The sequence below is a fragment of the Verruconis gallopava genome, assembly GCF_000836295.1.
Source record: "Verruconis gallopava strain CBS 43764 unplaced genomic scaffold supercont1.6, whole genome shotgun sequence".
Taxonomy (NCBI): Eukaryota; Fungi; Ascomycota; class Dothideomycetes; order Venturiales; family Sympoventuriaceae; genus Verruconis; species Verruconis gallopava.
The window spans coordinates 662,212-684,460 of NW_015622142.1; the positions used below are offsets into that span (position 1 = coordinate 662,212).

Sequence of the window (22,249 nt, forward strand, 5' to 3'; positions counted from 1 at the left end):
GACTCGTTGCTTTTCAAACTCCGTAAAAATAACTCAGGTGGACGGGAGTCCAGTTTGTCGCCATCGGGATGTTCGGGCCAAGCCTCGATTATCGAAGTTGCGAGCAAAAACGCCGATGAGGATTACGATCTGCAACCATCGAGAGAGCACTGGCGGTCATTGCCAATGCTGTAAGAGCAACGAGGCGCAGGCAGCATTCGCAAGCGCTCTGCCTCATTTGATCGAAGCTACATAGAGCGTAAGCGCTTTCCATTTGCTCCTTTTCTCAAATCTTTGTTCTTGCTTCTTTTCTGAGCGTCCCGTCGCTGGGCCAAGCCGTGGGCTTTGCCAATCGTGGGAAGTTGTCGCATGCAACATTGGCAGACGGGTGGCTTTGACTAATATTCCGGCTATAATTGGCCAACGGAAAAGGTGCTTGAGCGCGCTCTCCTCAGACTAGTACGGCTTTACGACTTTCTGGCGCTTTCGACGTGTATCAGACTAAAGAGTGCTCTGTGTAGTCCTGCTGAAAGTGCGAGTTGCTGACGTAGCACCGTCATTGCAATACTTCCTCTTAACAACGCCTCCCTTCCATCGAATACGTTAAGGTAGCCACAATCTCAGTCTCCTGCTGCGACGACGTTGGGTTTCATTCCGCCGCGCAATGCGCATCTTGAGTTGGAATCCGGCCAAAAGGCTGGTATTGTCGTATGTGTTTGATTGGATTGTCATCTTGTAAGTGTCCTCCCATGGCCTTTGCGCCAAGATTGAATCCCACTCAATGTCGCCTTCGTCCCGTCTTTGTCAAGCCTCTCGACTGGAAACCTTCATTCAGCACCAGGAATGCGCGGAGCTGATTTCGAACGCAGCGTCATAGCGGGAATAGGAGGCGCCTTTGCAGTTAGCACCCCGTATAAGCGGCCCTTCTCACTTGTCGATCTCTCCATTCAGTACCCATACGTTCGACATCAGATCATTCCTATCTGGCTACTTGTTGTGGTAGCTTTGGTTGCACCTGCCGTCATTATATTCATTGTTTGCCTCGCGTTTGTGCCTGGCCCGACGATATCGAAGAAAACACCCCGGCCTTTAGTATGGCGGAGAAAATTGTGGGAATGGAACAGTATGTTGGGCAGTAGAACTCACGTTCAGGTACGAAAGGCTAACTCAAGTCGAAGCTAGCTGGATGGGTCTTGGTCTCAGCCTTGCCCTAGCTTTCATGTTCACTCAAGGCATGAAGAACTTATTTGGCAAGCCCCGCCCCAATCTTCTTGCTCGCTGCCAGCCCGATCTCAGCGTTCAGAGTATCGCGCGAAACGCTCTGGGCGGCTATGCCACCGGCTTTAATCGCGAATGGGTCTTGGTCGGCGCGGGAATTTGCCAGCAGCAAGACAGTAGCACACTCAACGATGGGTTTAGAAGCTTTCCCAGCGGCCATGCATCTTGTGAGTCTGAACTTGCTTACGCTCAAGAATTCGGTGCAGACTGACCGACGTCTTTCAAGTCTCTTGGTCTGGCCTGCTCTACTTAGCGTTGTTCCTTGCGTCAAAGTTCGCTATAGGAATACCCTTCCTGCCACCCAAGCGCCTGACCACCGAAAGCCCAGCCGAACTTGATTCGTACCTTGGATCGGAAGACGAGTTGAAAAATGGGTCCGCCGAAGCCTCTGGGCGCGCGGCAGTTCGATCAAACATTCCGCCACGCAACCAAGCTGCTGCGCCACCGGTATACTTGCTCGCTCTGCCACTCGTCCCAATCTGTGCGGCAATTTATATCACGTCAACACGCTACTTCCAGTTCTACCACCACGGCTTCGACATCATCGTGGGGTCTTTGATCGGTGTACTGAGCGCGTACTTTGCCTTCAGATTCTACCATCTTCCTATCAGCCAGGGAGCTGGGTGGTCTTGGGGCGCGAGAAGCAGAGACCGTGCTTTTGCTATCGGTGTTGGTGTTCCAGGCTATGTTGGCCCGGAAGGCTGGACTAGCAAGGGAAGGCCAACGACATCAGCTCGTCGAGCAGATGATGTTCGAGATGCTACCAGCGAGGACAAAGAGCCACGCGGAGAAGATGCAGTATGATACACTATGCATTAACACGTCTGGGGGAATCAGTCAATTTTCAGCATAGCGATTGAGGAGCAAAAACTTGTGATAGGTGTGTAGGTGCATTTTAGCGTTGATTGCTATGAAGATTGCAGGACTAAGCAAGATCCCCTCGTGGAAGAAGTAATTCGCTAATAATTCGATTTTTCATTCACATTTCTAGGCCAAGCCTTGTTGTATCCTCCCAAATGGGCATTCATCTGCTGTATATTCTTTGCTCGTCTCAATCGTGACAAGCAACTATGGAAAAAGGAACACTAACAATGAGCCTTCAATCCGTCATGTTCTCATACCAGGGACAGTAAGATAGGATGCTCTCACATCGGAAACTGGACGTGACATGGCGCCGACTGTACGTTCGTCTGTCGAGGACGGTCTGGAATTAACTTCCACATCGACATGTAATTTTGACGCGTTGCAAGACTCAGCTCGCGAGGTAGAAAAATATGACACAGGCCGCGACACATCCTCGAGTTTCCTTGTGATTCTGTTTTCGCCCAAGGTGTGCTCTGTCCTAAGCTCTTTGTTCAGGTCGAATTTTTGGATAAAGATGCTCGCGATGCCGGCTGTGCCAGCAATGGCGCAAAACAGACCGTACGTGCCCCTGAGGCCATACGCATAAGCTTGGAGGATTTGGTCCGTCTGCTCCGTTGGTGGAGATGACCACAAAATCCGAATGTATGCCTCGGCGTAGCGGGCGATGCTGTTAGGCAGACCGAATGAGTTCAGCTTGATCATCATGACATTTTGGAAGACGCTGCCGCCGATGCCTACTCCAAGGGCCATCCCGAACGAGCGAAGGAATGCATACATAGCCGCCGCTTGTGCCTCATCGCCTGTCAAAGCAATGGCCTGCGTCGCAAAGTTCTGTGCGTTGAGCACCAAGCCGTGTCCGATGCCAATGAGGATGAGAATGACTGTGCAAACTGAAACATGTGTATCGACATCCCAAAGGACGAGGAGGCCGTTTGCCAATGTGCTTAGCGCCCATCCGCTCCATATAGCCCACCTAAATGACCCGAATTTCGTAATGAGGATGCCTACCACAACGGAGCCGGGAACGAGGGATAAGGTTGTTGGAAGGGCTGCGGAGCCGGCGTGCACAGGACCATAGCCTTTTACAGCCAGGAAATATAGTTCTCCATAATAGAGAATTCCATAGAGCTAGACCAACCGTAAACAGGTGTCTCGAATTCACGATTAACAGTGTTACCTACCAGGAAGCCTTGCAAAGTTGCACCGGCGTATGCCGCGAATGAATCACGGCAGTGGAATATGTTGCGACCGAATATGGGCTCTTTTGCGAGATAGGTCTCGAACAGGCCTGTTGCAACCAAGCCAAATGCCCCAAGCACCAGTGGAACAATCGTCCGCCAGCTGCTCCAAGGTTCTTGTGTTCCACCCCACGAGATCGCGATCAGTAAGCTGGTTGATGACGAAATGAACAGGAAGCCTCCAATCCAGTCCACTCGTGCAAGTTTGGTTCCGAATGACTCGGTTCTTGGTTTGAGCGTCAGCACAAATGGTATTGTGGCGAAAGCAATACCAATGAAGGGGAACATGATGTAGAAAATCCACCTCCACGTAGTGTGCTCGACGAACGCCCCCCCGACGAGAGGTCCAATGCATGTGCCGATAGCCCAAGCACCCTGGATGATCCCGTAGTACTTTGAACGGAACCTCAACGGCACAATGTCTGTGAAGATGACCAATCCAAGGATGATCAGACCTCCGCCGCCAATACCTTGGACACATCGGCCGCCAATGAGCGTTGCAATACCACGAGCCAAGCAGCAGATAAGAGTCCCAATCGCGAATATGGCCAGGGACGCGAGAAGGCAGATCGGTCGGCCAAATATGTCGCTTAAAGACGCGATGAAGGGCATGCAGACCGCGCATGTGAGTAGGTACGAAGTTCCTATCCAGAATCCCTCCGTTGCGGAGCCGTTTAAATCCGTGACGATGGTCTGATCACCAGTTAGCGCGGTACCTGTCAAGCAAAGTTATCTTACCTCGATGGTAGTGACCACAATTGTCGCGTCCAAAGCAATCATGAGCGATGTGACGGACATTGTAAGCATAATTGCCAACTCATGTATTGTAGGCCTCCATTCCGGCTCCGGTGCGTGCGCGGCTTCTTCATCCTTCATGACCCTCACGGTCGATCCTGACAGTCCAGAGTCTCTGATCTTAGATTCAGCCATGATCATGATATGACACGAATTTGAACGATAGGATCACAAATTTCAATTGAGCAGAGAGAATCTTACCTATGCTTATATACGGTATTACAGTTCGGAGTCCTAAACTAGGTGAACGCTGGACATGTTGCGGGAGCGGCTGATGAGGCTGAGGTGGAGACAGTGGAGATGTGATAGGTTACTGCACCGGAATTCTCGCTTCAGCATAAGCATGACTGGCTGACAGAGAGCAACGTGGTTTCGTTCGAACCAACGTTTCTGCAGGCTAGAGACCCGAAAAGGCTTACGGGACATTTTCAGATTGAATTCCCTGGTGACTATTTGCCCTCTTTGCATGTGGTGGAGGAAAGGTAGTAGAAACTTCACTACACACAATAATACTGCGCTGGAATTGATATGTTGTAATCGGCATAGCATCATCTGCTTCAAGTATCAAACAGCTGCTCTTGTAAAAAAAAACGTAAGAAATTGAAGACTAAGAAAGGGTGGGGGGAATAAGAAAGAGTTTACATGGTGGACTGCGTCGCTAGTGCTGTCAACAAGGCGTTCTGAAGGGAGCAACAGACTGGGCGAGAAGTGCGGTTTCCATCAAAAGAAGCACAATCCTCCGACTTGCATGATCGTTCTTTTGAGCGCCGCGACCAGTAATTGGTTCAAACCAAGCCCTTTCCTCCTCCTCCTCCAAGCACTGCGGCTGCTGGGGGTTTCAGCCTGCGAAATGCCTTGTGACGCGTCAAGGGAGGCAAATCCGCTTTTGATTCCGGCATGGGACTAGAGAAAAAGATGGACATCACGGCAGGGCGCATTTTACCGATAATGCAACAGGGCTGCATGTAGTCCGGTCAAGCACTCACGTAGCCTCTTAGAGAGCCACAGGGCGGTAGGATTTGGGACCCACTCCTGGAAGGATTCATTGTTGTTATCGTATGTGGAAAGCAAAGTGCTGTGCGTTGCGAAAAATCAACCTCGATCGACCTACTTCTCAATGTGGGATGCCGAGTCGAAGAAGCTGGAAGTGATTTTGTCGACTCAACAGCTGGACAGGAGGAAGATGAGCCAAAGGCAGCGTAGTTGTCGACGACTTGTGGCAGCGACGCTGACGTTCATCCGCGTTTAGCTGGTCCCACCTTGATCTTCGGAGCTGAACGAGACGTACTGACCAAGTTCATTCTAACCTTATGATATCTAGTAAACGAGTGGGACCGATTTAGGATAGTAAGTAGCTGGCGAGTAGTGGTTAGGCGCAGCCAGGGCGGAACAAAGTACTGACGAGGTCCTACAATGGCCAAGTCCTGTGGAACATGAGCGAGCCAGGGATTTTCAGGCGCTTTGGCTGTATCCGTTCACTGTAAACACCTATGCTCCTGTTTTAAATCGTAACACATGTTCGCATCTGCTCTTGATCGACGCTTACTTGAGAGTCGTGGAATTCGACCCACGGAGATGTTTTGACAAAGATATCGTCGCGAAGCTTTCCCGAGCGGCCAGTCGGTGGTTCTAGACGGAAAATTTTAGTGTCGTGCGGCTGAAGGCCGTGAATCAACCATTTCCCGCCGGATCTAAACTCAACGTGCGTACCAAAGTCATTCCCCTATTGGTTTGCCCGTAAATCAAGCCTTCATCGGTATCTCAGCCTCAGTCGAACTTCGTCCAAGCGAGTTTTCTCTTGCGGCCTCACCGACGCTCAAGTCAAGCCGCGTAGCGCTTTAGGACCTGGTCATTTGACTGATTCAGAGCGCTCTACCAAAAATTCCGTCTCGAGGAATCCTTGTATTCAACAGTTATTCTCTGTAGTCCGTTTGGTAGCAGAGACGGCAGCAGCACTTCCTGGTGACGACAGCGTGAGGCGTCTGTAAAACTGAAAAGAGGACGGGAAAACGGATCTATCCACAAGCGAGGCCTCAAGTTCAGATTGTAAGGTGCAGAGGAAAGCACAAAAAGGGCTCTAAAGGAACGAAATTTGTAAATTCAATATCAATAGTTGGTAAGAAGCAGTCACTTTCATTGTCACAGAAAGATCCTCACGACCATAACGCCATTCGCTGATGCTGTGTACTGTGCCGTGTGCTATGATATTAAGGATAAAATCCCAGCCCCAACAATCATTGCCTCGGTGACGCACAGGAGCGTACGAATCAGAACAAAAAACTTAACACTGCGTCTCAAGACACAGCGAGACTATCAGGTCCGCCAAAATGACTCAAAATGGTATTAAAAAAGCACTTCGTGATATCCTTCACAACACAAACCTCATTGTACTCAAAGTAAATTTTAGCTCTGTCGACCACTTGCAGTACTGAAGCTGCTTGACTCGCTTGCAGGCGTCTGCGGAGTTTGTGGTTCAATATTCCACTGGCTTTTGATTGCAACGATCCACTCGTGCTGTAAGAGTTCTGCAGCTGAAGCTCGCTTGACGGGATCCCTCTCGAAGCATTTCTGAAGAAAGTCGATGCCCTGTGGGCTCAGCTGGTCAGGGGTGGGGAGCTGCGGAGGGTTTCCTTGGGCAATGTTGAACATGATGGCCCATTCGTTGTCTAGCGACGCCCATGGTCGACGGCCGGTAGCCATTTCGAGAATCACGCAGCCTAGCGACCAAATATCCACAGCACCAAGGCGGCCGGTTGCGTGCCCGCGAATCACTTCGGGGGACATATACATGGGAGTGCCAGCAGGCAAGCTGTTCTGATGACCTTGTCTTGCCCCTGCGTGTTCAGCTGCGAGAGTCTTGCCTTGTCTTGCAATTACTTTTGCAGCGCCAAAGTCCACGAACTTGATGACGCCGTCATGGTCAAGGAGAATATTCTCAGGCTTAATATCCCTATGCATGACGCGACGCTCGTGCAGGTACGCAAGACCTTCCAACATTTGCAAAGCGTAGACCATGATAACGGTTTCATCTTCAATGCGACCATGTTCAAGGAGTCCAGCCAGCGAACCACCATCGCAATATTCCATAAAAATGTAAACTTTATCTCGGTGGGGCTCGATACCGTAGTATTGAACAATGTTGGGATGGTCGAGCACTTGCAAGACGCCCATCTCATCTCTGATCTGTGAAACGATGGTAGGAATGAGTTGCGGGTCCTGCAGACGAATCTCCTTCACAGCCATCATCTGACCAGAATCAAGATTAAGCGCTGCATAAACAGATCCAAACGTGCCACCGCCAACATAATGGCCTTGTTGCCATCGCAGTGTGACGTTTGTAGCTGAGGAAGACAGGTACGTCAAAGCTCGATCAGCTTCGTTTGACTCCTCCAGCACACGACCTAAGGCCTTGATTTCTGATTCGCGTTGAATCCTCATTTGATCAATCTCAGCGAGCTGCTCTGCCCATTGCTCCTGCACGATTCTGCAAGATTCCTCGTCATCCTTCATCATACTTAAATCAGGTCTGTTTCTACCTGATACCGCGTCAAGCCTAGCCTTTTCGGCCTGTGCAGCCATTGTGGATCGGGCACCCATGATATCGAAGTGCGAAATCAGAAGTGACATGCAGCCGGCTACCTTAGCACGCAGCTTCCCATACTCTTCATTGCTGATGGACAGAATGTTCTGCCCCCGGGTCATCAACATAGCAAACTCAAGAGCTACGACAGCCCATCGAAAAGTTTTGCGATCGGAAGCCACGCAGTCGTCGCAAATAAAACTGACCCAGTCCAACGCAAGTTTCATTAACTTCATGTTGTTCATAGCACGACGATTCGGGTCCATGTAGAGCAGAGAGCGTTGACCAAATTCTGTAGCAAAAGCAAAACATGTCTGAATAAGTTCCTGGCATTCCAAGCCAGCAGTCTGTTTCCTAATGATCTCGACGCTTTCCATTATTGTGTTCGAGAGTTTGAACGCCGTTCTTTTGATCTTCTTCAGCTCAAAATTGACCCGTGGCAGGTTGGCACGTTGCTCATTGAGGACAGTTAGATCCAATCCGGTGACGTGCTGGAAAGCAACCTTTGCATTTGCTAGGCGTTGCTGTGAGCCATCGGCCACCAGACGCATCCTACTAACTTGTAATTCAAGAGAGGGCTGACGTATATTTGGGGCTTCAAACCGCTGGCCGGCCCACACAAGTGGCTCCTCTGGTCGCAGAATCAGAACGTAAGGGTTTGAGGGATCCTCTGGATTATCTTCGGCATGGTAACATGAGCCGAGTAACGACTGAATTTCATTCGGCCGGTTTGCCAATGCAGGACAAGCGATGATGTATGTGTTAGAATCCATATTCTGAGTTACTACCAAAAAGTGCCCAGAATACACCAACGTATCGTAGAACTCGAGGAGCTGCGTGGGTTCAAGATTGATATTATACTCGGCGCAATTTTCAAATCGCTGGGTGAGCAGCCTGGAGAAACGAAACAATTTTCGCTGACGAATGCGTACAGAATCGAGGATGCTCTTATATCTTCTGTCCATTTCTGCGCCAGCAACTTCATCAGGTCGGCGACCAAGTTCACGTTCGAAGGCTTGACTCAGCCGCCAAAGTGACTTTGAGGTCAAAGAGCTGCAAATATCAGACCATGTATCAAGTATCTAGCGTCTGTCAGACTTACCAGAACTGCTCCGCAACCTCGACATCACCGCCTTCCAGGTGCCTGCCTAGCTTATTAGAGAAATCCCATTCTTGCTCCAATATTTCGGCTTCCTTGAACGCGTTCTTATTCGAACTAAGCTTCCAATTCAACAACTTGAAATAGAACCTCAGTGCTTCAAGCACCGTAGCGTCGAAGTTTTCCTCAATACATTCTGGTGGGTCCCAGCCATGCTCCGGTTGCGAGATGATGTTGTATGCCTCTCGAATTCGCACAGCAAGATTCAGTAAGATCTTGAACTGGTCAATCATCTGCTCCGTCATCATCAGACCTTGCTGTGACGGGTCTTTCATTTTCTTCGCGTACGACAAACGTAATTTAATGATTTCTTGAACGAGCCGCGATGGGAAATTGATTAGTATCTGCAACTCTTCGATGTATGGAGGCAGGTGTCTCGTGGCGAAGCGTGAAGCATTCTCGATATAGGTTTCCTTGGCTTTGAGAATGACATTATTCAAACTTAAGAGTAGACTCCTCTCGCCTTGTAGCGACTTCAGGCCGTCTTCTTTTAATAATCGCTCGATAAACGTCGACTCGTCAGACAATCTGTCATTTTCATGGCGCTGATTGGGTTTCGAAAAATCAAGCTCATCGTTGCCAACCCATTTTCGCAACACCGTCAGTTCAGTATTGATCATCTCATTAGCGTTATACCACGCTATAATAGCATCACATGCGTCCTTGAAATTGTCTTGTGCTGCACGAGTATGAGCAGCCTCGAACTGCGCCCGTGTTGGATAGAGATATTCCAGGGTCTCCAGTTCCTTCACAATTGCATGGACTTGCTCGGCAGCCGTCTGGCCAGCCTCTGCTTCTCCTCTGATTTCAAAATTGATGATCTTGTCGATAGTGGTGTTCGCCTTTGCACGCCCCTCTTCGACAATACGCCTCTGAGTCTGAAGCATGCGGCCACAGCATCTCGCCCGTATTCCCACCCAGATCTCGCTCTTCATGGTTTCATCAGCGGACTGGTCACTGCTGCCAATAAGACGTTTCTTCTCTTGTTTAACAACGTCGCCAGTAAGAACACTAGCGAGCATTGAGTGCCATTCGAGTCGCTCCCTATTTTCCGGAATCTTCAGCTCTTCCACAGAAGGCGTGATATTATCGTTGTCCTGCCATAGCAACGTCTCCTGGTCAAACGAATCATCGATATAGTCTGTGGTATTGGGAGATTCTCCGTCTGAGCTTGTTGTGTCGCTAAAGTCTAAGCTAGGGGTGCGTAGTTCATTATCAAAATAGTCATCCGGATCGGGTACGTCCTGCCGTATGCGCTGCACATACGCCTTCTCCTGGGCTCTATAGTCCGCGTTGGGATTGCGGCGATTACGAGTCATAGAGTTGGTTCGATGTCTTCCCGTGGAATTAAGCGAGTATTGGGTAGGCCTTCGAGCATTGTTTGGCGCGTACGCATTCGAGGGCGTTCTCACGGCAGTTGGTCGCGGCGAACGACCGTTGATACTATTCGTCATGGTCGCTGGTTGCGCGGTCGAGTCTGGATGGAGAGCACTCGAGCCCGCGCTTCCACCCCTCCCTCGTCCTTGAGGCTGTGAAGACCAAGTCAAAGGCGGGACTTCATCCAGGGGAGTGGTTGCAACAGCAGGTGTGAAGTTCAGAATCTGCCCATCATTGTCATCGTCCGAACTCTGATGAAGGTCTGATCCCTGCGAGCTTGCCGACCCTGAAGACTCTTTTCTTGCCAAGTCCGGGGGTGTCGAAGTCTTGAGACCTGGTGAGCCAGCAATGCTGTCGTCCTGATTTAATTCAACAGACGAAGACGTGGTGTCCTGCGGCGGCGTCGGGGGGGCTTCGCTGAAACGAACTCCTCTCGACGAAGCCGGCGGTTCGGCGCTCATCGCGACGACCAAGGCCTAAATGCCGATACAGGAGCGTGCTCCAGTGGATAAATGCCCGTAAAGGGCGGGGGTTTGGGGCTGTACGCGATCGAGGAATCGACGAGACAATCAGCAAGAAAGTCGAAGGTCTGTTTCTGGCGATGATGGGATATCCGGGGCAGGGATCCGACGATCGGCAAACAAAGTGGCAGAGGGCGTGGCAAAGGCCGGAGAGTCCTCAGATTCTAGATGCGCAAAAAACAGATAGATATGGCCTTCTCTTTTCGAATGAGAGTTAGCGTGGCGTCTGTCGAGATTGTGCACGACAAGATGAAAAGATGGACACGGAAAAGAAAAGCTACGAGAATCTTGGTCGCGCACAAGTGCATCAAGCCTGCTTTTGCCTGAAGCACATGGCGAACGCTCCGGACGAGCTAGCGCCACAACCGGAGGGTTAATCTGCCAGACCTTGCTGCGCGCCTCGACGAGCTCGGCTTTACGAGACCAAGCCCGGTGTCGTGCTAATTAAATGTATTTGTCGGCATCGAAAATCGAGGAAAAAAAGATCTGCCAGGTACCGGATGGCGCTGACAATACATTTTTTTTAACAAGCACAAGCGGCGCAAAAATCAGCGCCAGGCAGCATTAAGTGAAACTGCGTGATGTTCAGGAATGTGTGTCACGTGGTTTAGTCATGTGATCTACTTGTAGTTTTCAGCAAAAATCCGACCATACGAATCCGTTAAGTTGTTCGGATCATATCTCCAGTGCTGTCGTGTCCACGCTGAATGGAGCTGAGCTTACTTCGGCTGCGCTGCCAGTCCGGTCGATGGAGAAGCTGCCCTCGTACGATGGCACGGTTAAAATCAATTCAGGGTGCATTAAATAAAGGAATCATAAAAACCGGAGGAATACGCGGCGAATTAGTTTAATCTCTCGGACTCCATGATCTAGGTAGACTCTGTGAGTTGATGACTTGCCGCTCCAAGCCGCTTCGGGCGGTCGTCTTTCTTCTTTTACAAGCTGCAAGGTTCTTTGATCCAGTAGTCCTCGCCAAACCTTATCCATACTTCGAAAATGCTTATCGAAATCTGCATTACAAGAAATCCTCTCCTTTAAGTCTCCGAGACATTCCTGCAAAGGTATACCGCGAGGACTGTGGTGTCGAAACTAGTTCTATCCCTTGCGTTGTTCAAGGAATGCCATCTTGTATGACTCCGAACCACATGCCCGAACGCCGGGATAAGAAAGAATGTTCTCGGGTCTTGTTCTCCATGAACAACTCACTTGGCGACAGCAAAGGATTCAACGCGAGCATTTTCACGGCAGATCAAAGGTCGGATTACGATAAGGAGATTGTTTAGCCACGTTGAATCCAACCCAACGATTGATTAGAAAGAATTAAATAGTTCATTAGGATATTAATCGGGTCCATCCTCAGATCAAACAAAATATCGCAGCAGCAACTTGAACGTGCGATGGAGAAACACAACCAAGATAGCAACATGCAATTTGCTTGGTCGAAACGCTATGATGCCTTCTTTTGCTGATACTTGCAAAGTTTACGGATATCATAACAGTAAAGAGGTTTTTTTTTAACAAATGGTTCTTTACCCGTTCTTCCCTGACTTAATCCAACTTATCGCTTCCTTTCTCTTCATCAGTGCTCTCCTGAGCTGGCGGTTTGGGGCCAATGTGAGTTGGTGCAAATGCACTCTTCTCCCTGATCTTTCCACCCCTCAGGTAGAACCAAATCGGAACGGGCACTAGTATAGCCGCAACACAGCCCAAAAGAGTGCTTGCCCAGTTGATCCCCATTCCATTAAACATATATGTTGCAAATAGTGGGAAGCCGGCTCCACAAAGGGATCGTAGAAATGTGTTCGCGGCGATGGCTGAAGCAGCAAACATTAGATAGGCGTCCACGAGGTAGTTCAGCGATTGAAGAAAGATGCTCATGATCCCGAAGCCAGAGAGAAGACCAGATAAAGTAGGGACGATCCAGTGCACGCTCTCGTAGTTTCCTGTCCAGCCAAACCAAAAAAGGCCAGCGCTAAATGCAACGCCGCCTGCAATTACTTCCGGAAGGCGCCATTCTGGCACGGGAAAGCCACCGTTCGCAGCGAGTTTTTTGTTGTAGCCTGGCTGGCGTAGCGCAATAGTAATACCTATCGCCTTGTCAATCAAGCTGTTGGCAATCCACCGCTACATTGACCAAACCTACCTGCCAAAAGCTCGCCAATGATCATTCCAAAAAATGGAAGCCCGCCTAGACCCGGATTCATGTGGTGTACGCCCTGGAAGACAAGCGGATATGCTGTCAGGAACAAGTACAGTAATCCATAGATGAATGCCATATAAACACTAATGAGGAGTACAATGGGCTCGGTGGCCAGCATTCTCAATGGACGAGTGAAGTTCTTCTCAACAAGCTCACGTAGGTCGATTTCGATTTCTTCTTGCTTGGCGTGGATCCCCCAATTCTTCGTTCGGCGCCGTAGCTCCTCGGCTTTGTTGATGAGTATGACTGGCGGGTAGGTCTCCTCAAGGAAGAATAGGATCAAAACAAATGCGACAGCGGCCATAATTCCAACGAGATACTCAGTCCATCGCCCTTGAAAGTTGTGTTAGGCCATATTGGAGTGTTGGGATCCGCGTTCGAACTACTTACAACCAAGATAGGACATTGTAATGAAGCCACCAATGAAGGGGGCCATAAGAGGACCGGAGAAGACCATAATAGAGAACACAGTTATCTAAGAATCGTTAGTGCTTGCCTATGCCTCGATCCTATTTAAGAATTGGCAAAAGCTTACCGCTAGACCTCTTGTTCTGTTGTTAAACATATCGGAAAAAACAGCAGCAACGACGGTGAGAGGACAAGCCCCGAAAAATCCCCCCCAGAACCTGCATATCAAAACAGTCTGCAGATCTTTGGCCGTAGCAACTGCAAATTGAAAGAGCATGAACCCAAAGGATCCAATCACTAGAGGCAGCTTGCGTCCTCTCAGTTCTGAGAATGGAGCCCAAATAATTGGACCGGTTGCGAACCCAAGGACATACAAAGAAACACCCAAAGTACCCACTTCAGCGCTAACACCGAAGTACTTCGCAACGACCCTTGTTGCTGCGGAGAAGATGCTGCTCCCAAATGCAGCGAGAAACGTGAAATAGCCGAGCATAGCCCCCGTCAGCAGCTTTCTCTTCATAGTCCAATTCTGCGCGTGCAAAGGATCATCTGCGCCGTCAAATTCGACAACGTATTCCTCCCGTTCCGGCAAAGCAGGCGGATATGGCTTTCCTGCGCCCATAGGTGGAAGTGGCTTCTTGCTAACCCTACTCTTCACGCTCGCGCCGACTGTATTGGAATGTTGCGAGCGCTGTGTCTGAATGCGACTCATAGCAGTTTCGTTACGCTGCATGTCGCCTGGAATAATAGACTCGGTAGGTAGGCGCGACATGCCTAGCGATGCTTGCCTTTGCCGAGCTGAGCCATCTGAGGACGAAGATTCAGAAGAAGCTCGTGTTTCCGCGCGTTCAATAGCTTCGCCTGTTTCTGTGTATTCCTGAAACATAGTCGGACTTGCGTCGCGTTCATTGCGCACTACTTCCCTGTCTGCTTCGTTGAGAACCATATCTACTGCCTTGCGACTGAAAAGACCAGTGTAAAGCTTTCTCGTGGAGTAGCTTAAACACACTTGTCAAGAACTGAGCGCAATTGTGTACAGTGCAGTCGAGAATTGGATATGTCAGATAGTTTCCTGAAGCTCCTATTCAGAACGAGGACGGAAAAGTGAGGTAGGTCATGGAGCAGTAGCTAACTCGCACCGACTTCTTGGGTCAAAAGGGTTTATAGCTCTGTGCGGCGTGCAAAAAATGGCAAAGATGACGGAGAAATTTTCGCCTGTGGCAACAAAAACTTTTTACAGACGAGGCTCGCTTTAACACGGAGAGAAAGAGGACTTAAATTTCTATCACAAACCAACCAGCAAAGCTCTTCCAACCCCCGTCGCTCCTCGTTTTCGTACCGCTCTTCTGAAAAGCCCGAAAACAGCGTTTCGGTCTATGACGTTAGATGGAGAGTGATGACCAAGCAAGCCACGAAGCTTAGAACTAGAACTAATCCTTGCTCAGTCTAAGTCGAAACGGAATCGGGGCTCGGGAGCACGGCACGGCATCACACGACCTTCGACAAACCAAATTACGTTCAGATGCTCCGGATGACGCTGAAAAGCAAAGCAATACCCTATACACGCAGTTGAGCTAGCAAATACACTCTCTTCACGCAGCAACATGGTTTTTGTTGATCAAATTATCATAGCCACAGCAATTATCAAGTTGTGAACCAGTCCAGCTGAGATGCGGCTACAATTTTCTCCGAATGCGGTATCACCGAGGCTTCGAGAAAGATCGAAGTGCATCGATCTCAGAATGGCATTGTCTTTGTGTACAGGAGGCTCCACAGGCCGCGCAAAATTCTGATATTTAATTTGGGACGGCAGATGACGAAGAACAAATCCACCTCATTTGTAGTCCCATATTTTCATTGAGCTTCGAAGGGCGCACGAATTGCCTACGATACATCTAGCAGTCGTCATAGGATCATCGAGACGACGATGTTGCCCGGGTCCAAGGTGCCAATAAATTATCAAGGATTTTGCGCGCGTCGTTGCTAATATCAATGGCGAGAAAATTTCGAGCAATTTGCTCCTGGATATTTGTTAGCATGGGACACATCCTTCTGCGCAAAACGTGCTGCTTCTGCTAATTCTGCGGCCTCGTCCTCAGGTAGGGTCGAGCATGCCGCGACCAAATCCTCGCCTTGAGCTTCAAGCACGATTAATTCTTCGGCACGTTTAATGATTTCCTTTGTGATTCCGTTCATAGAAGCACATCTTGATTGCCCAAAATTAGCAAGAGTTCAGTCAAGGTGGACTTTGATCAGTACAGTGTGCCAAAGCTGGAGACACTTCGACCTAATCGCAAATTGTACAAGTATGTGATCTGGTTCTCGATATCTGTTGCCTCTGGATTCACCCGAACCTCCATGTTGGCAAACATCAACTGCCCGGAGGTTGGGAACAAGTCATTTTCAAATATCTCTGCTTTCCATCAGAGTCATCAAATCACAAAACTAAGTACTTCTTACCATGGAAGTGCGTCGCTGCAACAACCTTGGGACAGAGATTTTGAAGACTTAGCAAATAATAGAGAACGCCATAAGCCAAGCCAGCTCCGTCTGTTTATCATGAGCAAAACCTTCTACGAATTTGAATTCACTCACCGTGGGCATGTGTGCCCTTCCCAAACTCATCAATAACAAGAAGGCTACGATTTGTTGCTAGGTTCAAGGCAAGGGAAACTTGCTGGAGATCGATCATGAATGCGCTCTGCACCCTTGAAACCGATTCCCCCGTGCTTATCCGTGTGAGAATTTTATCAGTAAGACCGATGATAGCTCTATCGGCAGGAACAAAGCATCCAATATGCGCCATATACACTATTAAAGCCACTTGCTTGAGATATACGCTCTTTCCAGAGAAGTTTGGTCCAGTCATAATTAGCATTGCGGGTCCAGTGCTTGGTTTGCTGACACCCGTGATGGAACAAGTGGACTCGAAAGATTGTTTGTCTTCGGACGTAGCTGGGGAATTTATCTCTATTTGACGTTCATTGCCTTCTCCACCAACAATAAGAGTATCGTTCGCTACAAAAGAGCCAACAGTTAGCTCTTGCAAGATGTGTCTTCCTCTGGAGATATTTATAATGTTTTCCTTGGTTATTTCTGGCTGCACCAGCTGATACTGCTTCGCGCCATTAGCAAGCGCAAGCAGACAGTCTAGTTCACCGCATATATCAGAAACCGTCATAAGAAGATCGTCGTATTGGAGAATTCTCTGGGCAAGATCGTGCAAGATCTCAATTTCGCGATCGCATATCATACTGTAGAGGTCGCCGAATTTTTGATCCATTTCGTTCATCTCTGGACTTTTGTAGTATGCTGTTTCTCCATTCGTGAAAATACGATCCCAGCTTTCAATCAGCTCTCCGCCAAAGCTTGTCGAACCTCCTTCCGAGTCATGTCGACATGCGATCAAGAATCCAATCTGTGGGAAGTAGATAATGTTCAGAACAGCATTACTTCTTGGCATCTGGTTAGCTATTACTTTGCTTACTTCCGTGAGCAGATGGTCAAGCCCATCATAACTACGCTTGATTTGGTCTAGATCATCATCAATCCCTGATCTCACAACAGTGCGGCGTTGCAAAGCGGTCTGTTCGAAATCAACGATGTCGCTAATTTGCCGACCGATTTGTGCAAGACACCAGGTCTTGAACTTGTCAAGGATGAGATCGCGAATTTTGAGGCACTCTCCACCTATTATTTCACAAATGAGGTCCCGTATTTTGAGGGCATGGAAAGCAAAAGAACGGATCGTAGACCATACTGGTCTCGTCGCTGTAGCCTTCACGAGCAAGCCTGGGCTTAGCCCTTTGCGAAGTTTGAGTATATGAGCTCTCATATGTGGCATCGAGCTTAGGCTTTGACGTAATTCTTCTATCTGTATAGAATTTTCTGGTCTGATGAAAGTGTTGATGCTCCGCTGTCTCTCTCGCAAAATTGTCAAGTCCATAGTAGGCCGCAAAAACCACTGGCGCAAACAACGCTTGCCTTGTGGTGTTCTTGTGTGACTGCAGAAAATTCCATAAACTGAAAGACCTTCTTTGGATCCCGTTGAGCGCGGTCCTTGCTTTTGTGAATTTGGATGGAACTCCGTTTCGATTATTTGTAACGATTGCAGAGTATTCGTGTTGATGAACATTGCATTCTCCAGGGAAAACATTTTCAGATGAGAGATGCCGAAGAGAGTTTGAAAGCGATTTGAACCACTTATAGAGTGTGCTGCTCGACGTCTCTGCAAATACGATATTATAGCACCTGCACAGCCTATCTGTGAAAGTGTTTAGCGTAGATGTTACTAGTTGAATCAGAACCATCGATATTACACTAATGTTACTCTCGAGGTTAATCCAACCAGAAAGTCTTAGCAACTGTTCATGCTGTCCGACAAGGTTCCCTTGTGAGTCTACGATGTCGACATCCAGAGCATCTCCAGGCGTGATTAATTTAGCACGTGGTCCATCATCTGATCGTAGATTGAGGCTAAATAATTTCTTTCTTGCGGCATCAGCCCCAAATTCAATACTAGGTCTCGCTTCTACCAAATAAGAGAAACGTAATCGATCAGCTATAGTCCTCGTTAGTCCAAACCCTCTCGTCAAGTTCTACCTACCATTGTCTGCAGCAGATGGATCGCGTTGTCCGGACTCAGGATCTAGTTGGCCCATTATTTCATCACCGAGTCGCGACGGCACGAGAACAATCGTAGGTTCAATGTGGATTTTGACTATAGAAGTTTCAGAGAATATTAGATAAGCGACTCACTTGACAAATTACGTACGCAATTCTATCATCTGGTCGTCGCCCAGCTTCGCGTCTTCCATGAAATATAAATTCTCTTCACGTGCAGCGTAGTAGGCACATCCTACTGTGCCGTGGTCTTTGACATCAATGGCCATAACCACCTCATTTAATGCATCGTGATTCTCATCACACACCTCTTCATCAATGCCACAGATTGATTGTGTGGGTCTTGAACTCGTGGGAGAACTCGCCAATTGACTTATCTGCACAGGGCTCAAACTTGGCCTTGAGTACTGCTGACGCGTCGATGGCGACGATGCTGCTGCTATTCTTGATCTGTTCCGAGATGTTGTAGGTGTGGCAGGACGTTTCAATGATGATACTCGTGAGGATGAGTGTTCGAAACTTGAGCTCTTCAGTACCGATCCCGTTCGTTCTCTCCAGAAGCCACCATCGTACTTGCTCCGCTTTCGTCCTCTCCTACGGTTCGCATCCTGTCCATTAGCCGACATTGTGGTGCTTGAAGACGCTGGTGCCATCGTAATCCGGATTAGAGAAGATGTGAAAATTGTAAGACAAATCGAAAAGAACTAGAAATATTTAGGCAGCAGTGCTCTACTTGATTGGTAGCTGCAAGAAAGGCAAGTGCAGCCTGCATAGGATAGAGTTGAAGGTAACGATGAGCTCATTTCGTAGGAACCATGCGCAATATTTAATATGTGGAGAGATTGGAAGAACTAATCTAAACAATTAGGTATTTTGTGTCATATCATTAGCATTTACCAATGCCTGACAGTAATTAATATTCCTTCTCTGACAAGACGCCCCAAAAACTCTCGCACTTTTTTCTTCTTGAAACCCTCTCTCGCACTTATTTCCTCCAAGGCGTATCGCCCGTCGAAATACTTTAACAATTGTGGCCACAGATCTTTAGGTTCTGGTCCTGGCTCCTGGCTTGCACCGTTCACTGTAGCGGAATCATTTTTGAAAAGCTCGGCAACCTGCGCCCCGATGTATTCAATCCACGCACTCTCTTCGTTCGTTGCTCGTTGAGGTGAATGAACAAGACTGGGCTCATAATCTTTAGGATCTTCCGACTTTGTAATTGCCGATTCGAGTGTATGCATGTTTTCACCGTCGCCACGTGATGAGGTTGCGCGATGGGCGGTCACCGGTGACGTGGGGGTATCTTCCGCTGAACTCGGAGAGGCGGATTGATTAATATGTAACGGCGATGGGCGATGAAACGTGCGACTTTCAGGCCGTGGAATAGGTGACAATGCGGAAACGTTTGATTGCATAGCTGTTCGAGAGCTACTGGTGCTTCCAGCATCCGAGGGTGGCCCGGCTGGATATCTGAATGGCGACAAAAGAGGCGAGGTATGCGAATTCCCCGCTTCTGCAGCTGAACGGCCTTCTGGTGACCGTTGTATCTGTGGATAGTACATGCTTGATGTCTGCGAATTCTCTCTTGCGTGCGTGTGGTCTCTGCCTTCATCCGATAAACTCTCAATGACAGGGTTAGTCACAATAGAATTCCTGAACTCTCGGTTCTGCTTCGCAGCAACTGCAGCTTTCACCTCTCTCGAGACACGAATCCATGCAAAAGTTCGCAGCTGAGTAACCCAACCTCCTCGCATGAGCCAAGCCAAGATTTCCATATAAGCAGTTCTGTGATCGGGACTGGGCATGAGCATTCTATACTGCTTTGGTGGTCCAGACAGTAGTTGCAAAATTTTAATGAGCGGAGGTAACGTTGGGAATCTCGCCGCGAAAGCTGGTACTGCAGCTGCGAGAGCTCGCATATCGGCATTAGGAGAAACTACATAGGTATCTCTATAGTGTAATGGAGGTATGGCTCTTGCACGTCGCCAGTAGATGAGGTGCCGAGCTAGGAACTGGACATCTTTGAGGGGCATTGAGTGACGCTGCGAGAGCTTTAGCAGTGATTTAGTGGGTGTTAAATTACGGATGAAGAACGAAAGTGGGCCGCCCAATTCCTTGCCGTCGCTCATTACTTCCTTGAGTAGTGTGTCTTCATCTTCGAGGAGAAGGAGTGCAGCATGAGGGCTCAAGCTGGATTCGAGATCCTCATCATCCATCAGCGTGGCTGTGGTCAACCAAAGACCTGGCATTTGTGGCTCAGTTGCTGTGGGTGCAAAAGGTGTTGAAATGGCTTGCGGTATTTGGAAGGACATATCAAAGCCGTTGAGTTCGATATGTGCAATCTTGTTCGCAGATATGGTGTCAAATATTATGGATATTGACCTTGCTAACGACGAGGTAGCAATAATATTCGGCCACAGCGTCGCGATCGGAGCCTTGTTTTCTCGTCCCTTCTCTTTCATTGCGTTGATCACGCGCGATTCTGCAGCAACGTAATTGCTCTGGGCTTGTTCAACCTTCAACACCTTTGCAAAACGTTTGACAACGAAATCGTACATCTCGTCGATGCGCAGATGATGTTCTTGTGGCAAAGGGTTCATAACAAACACGATATTGAACATGATCATTTCTCTTTCATCTGCTGCTGTTGATGTGCTCCTAGTATCTGATTCGAATTCAGATGCTGCCCCGGAGACCAAACCGTGGCCATAAGCTGCATCGAAGCCAGGTACCCGAAAGAGATCCGCATCCGTTGACGTGGATAACTTGGGTTCGAAATTGGAAACGTCGCCAGGCATGTCTTTGTGGTCGCTTTTGTCGACCTCAGTCGAGCGTGGACTATTCGTAACGTCCACACTTTCTTTCTTTCGGTGTCGTTTGCGCTTCTTCCAATAGCCATCATCACGCTGAAACATTGGAGCGCCCAAGAAAACATACTGCTCTATCCCAACCTCGAATTTCCTTTTGTTGAAGGCTTTGGAAGGGCTTAGGAGGTGACTCAATCCATCCGCCGAAAAGCCCAGCAGGCGCTCCCACTCAATCTCGTACTGTTCCTTCTTTTTTAAATCATCCTTCGCATTGCCATCACCATCACCACGCTCATTGCTCTCAATAGTCTCTTCATCAACCTCATGGCCGCTTAAACCATCTCTTGTCGATTTTGTCTTTCCGCTCCTCACTTTGCTTCCGCGACTGCCTGTTCCACTTCCTGCACGCGAGCTGGTGTCGTCATCATCGCCACTGTCTCCCGCAGCTGTGCTCTCAGAGGAAGATGAGTCCCAGTCATCAGAGCTAGCGGCGCTATCTTCAGTTGCAGTGCCCGGCGTGCCATACCAACTTGGATCTCGCTTGGTGCTATACGTGTTCGCAGTGGGGATGGCGGGATAGTGGAAGACGAGGCGAGGGCCCGTTCGCGAACGTGTGACGAGAAGGATAGCTACAAGGCTCGGGTTCGGAGGGATTGAGGTGGAATTATGACGCATTTTCGGAGACACATGTTTGTGCAGTGTTTTAGAAGCTCTTTTGAGCTTCCAGAAGCCGGATGCTTTGAGGTTCTCAGCTATGGCCCAGGATGGTGGGTAACGGCCCGTTCCGGATCTCCGCTCTTGTAAAACATTCTCGGTCTCAATACGCTTGAGTGACAAAAGTGACTATTATGAGGTATTATGCTACGGAGTGAGCAAAACCAACGCTTTGTAGATCAAGCAGGAACGCGTAGTAGCGAATGAAGCGTCGATGCGTCGCTGCGGAGCGGCGCAACACCACAAATTTAATAGGAGCCTATTTCGGGGAAGTGGATGCTTTCATCTCGGGCTCAACGAGTGCTGCAACGTTTAACAAAGCCACTTCCCCCCTCAACTCACTGTATCCCCTCGTGAATGCGTACCGTTGTCCTGTCATAAACGTGTATGCCTTTCATCCAAGGGCCCCAACCAGGCAATGTTCTGGACACGGCACATAAGGCAAACAACCACTTCTGCCCGTAACACAGCTATTGATATCAATAAAAGTGGGCAAGCACATCAATGCTTTAGGCTTGCATATTGAAGTTCTCAGAGACGAACCACGAGCACCATGGCAACATCCACACAAGAGGATCAGAATTCCGCTTGCAGCATAAGACAAATACACCGGAGGCTGTATCTGGCCAACGTAGACAAGCACGGATGCCGTCTTAATAGAAAGAGCAACGGTATTCCGCCGACGGAAGAATAATTCATCTATCGT

The 22,249-nt window shown here is 48.8% G+C and overlaps 5 protein-coding genes across 6 annotated transcripts; 1 reads left to right on the forward strand and 4 right to left on the reverse strand.

Moving 5' to 3' along the window:
- The first annotated feature begins 27 nt into the window (after positions 1 to 27).
- Positions 28 to 2,436, forward strand: PV09_02530. Of its 2 annotated transcripts, XM_016355587.1 has the most exons (5): positions 28 to 438; positions 501 to 714; positions 849 to 1,102; positions 1,158 to 1,424; positions 1,484 to 2,436. In XM_016355587.1, exons 2-5 carry the CDS (start codon positions 644 to 646, stop codon positions 2,059 to 2,061), a joined length of 1,170 nt encoding a protein of 389 aa, XP_016216723.1. In that variant the 5' UTR covers positions 28 to 438; positions 501 to 643; the 3' UTR covers positions 2,062 to 2,436. The 2 variants fall into 2 exon arrangements, with proteins under 2 accessions (XP_016216723.1, XP_016216722.1); XM_016355586.1 differs by having other exon boundaries at positions 28 to 714.
- PV09_02531 (uncharacterized protein) lies at positions 2,140 to 4,306 on the reverse strand. Its single transcript, XM_016355588.1, has 3 exons — positions 4,098 to 4,306; positions 3,303 to 4,052; positions 2,140 to 3,249 (listed from the first exon to the last, which is right to left on the reverse strand). Exons 1-3 carry the CDS (start codon positions 4,293 to 4,295, stop codon positions 2,365 to 2,367), a joined length of 1,833 nt encoding a protein of 610 aa, XP_016216724.1. The 5' UTR covers positions 4,296 to 4,306; the 3' UTR covers positions 2,140 to 2,364.
- A 1,924-nt stretch (positions 4,307 to 6,230) lies between these two features.
- On the reverse strand, positions 6,231 to 11,083 carry PV09_02532 (uncharacterized protein). Its single transcript, XM_016355589.1, has 2 exons — positions 8,837 to 11,083; positions 6,231 to 8,787 (listed from the first exon to the last, which is right to left on the reverse strand). Exons 1-2 carry the CDS (start codon positions 10,729 to 10,731, stop codon positions 6,558 to 6,560), a joined length of 4,125 nt encoding a protein of 1,374 aa, XP_016216725.1. The 5' UTR covers positions 10,732 to 11,083; the 3' UTR covers positions 6,231 to 6,557.
- A 996-nt stretch (positions 11,084 to 12,079) lies between these two features.
- On the reverse strand, positions 12,080 to 14,704 carry PV09_02533 (uncharacterized protein). The gene is made up of 4 exons (XM_016355590.1): positions 13,527 to 14,704; positions 13,382 to 13,466; positions 12,935 to 13,324; positions 12,080 to 12,878 (listed from the first exon to the last, which is right to left on the reverse strand). Exons 1-4 carry the CDS (start codon positions 14,343 to 14,345, stop codon positions 12,340 to 12,342), a joined length of 1,833 nt encoding a protein of 610 aa, XP_016216726.1. The 5' UTR covers positions 14,346 to 14,704; the 3' UTR covers positions 12,080 to 12,339.
- Positions 14,705 to 18,820: 4,116 nt separating this feature from the next.
- PV09_02534 (uncharacterized protein) lies at positions 18,821 to 21,728 on the reverse strand. The gene has a single exon (XM_016355591.1). It carries the CDS (start codon positions 21,502 to 21,504, stop codon positions 18,916 to 18,918), a length of 2,589 nt encoding a protein of 862 aa, XP_016216727.1. The 5' UTR covers positions 21,505 to 21,728; the 3' UTR covers positions 18,821 to 18,915.
- Between the last annotated feature and the right edge of the window lie 521 nt (positions 21,729 to 22,249).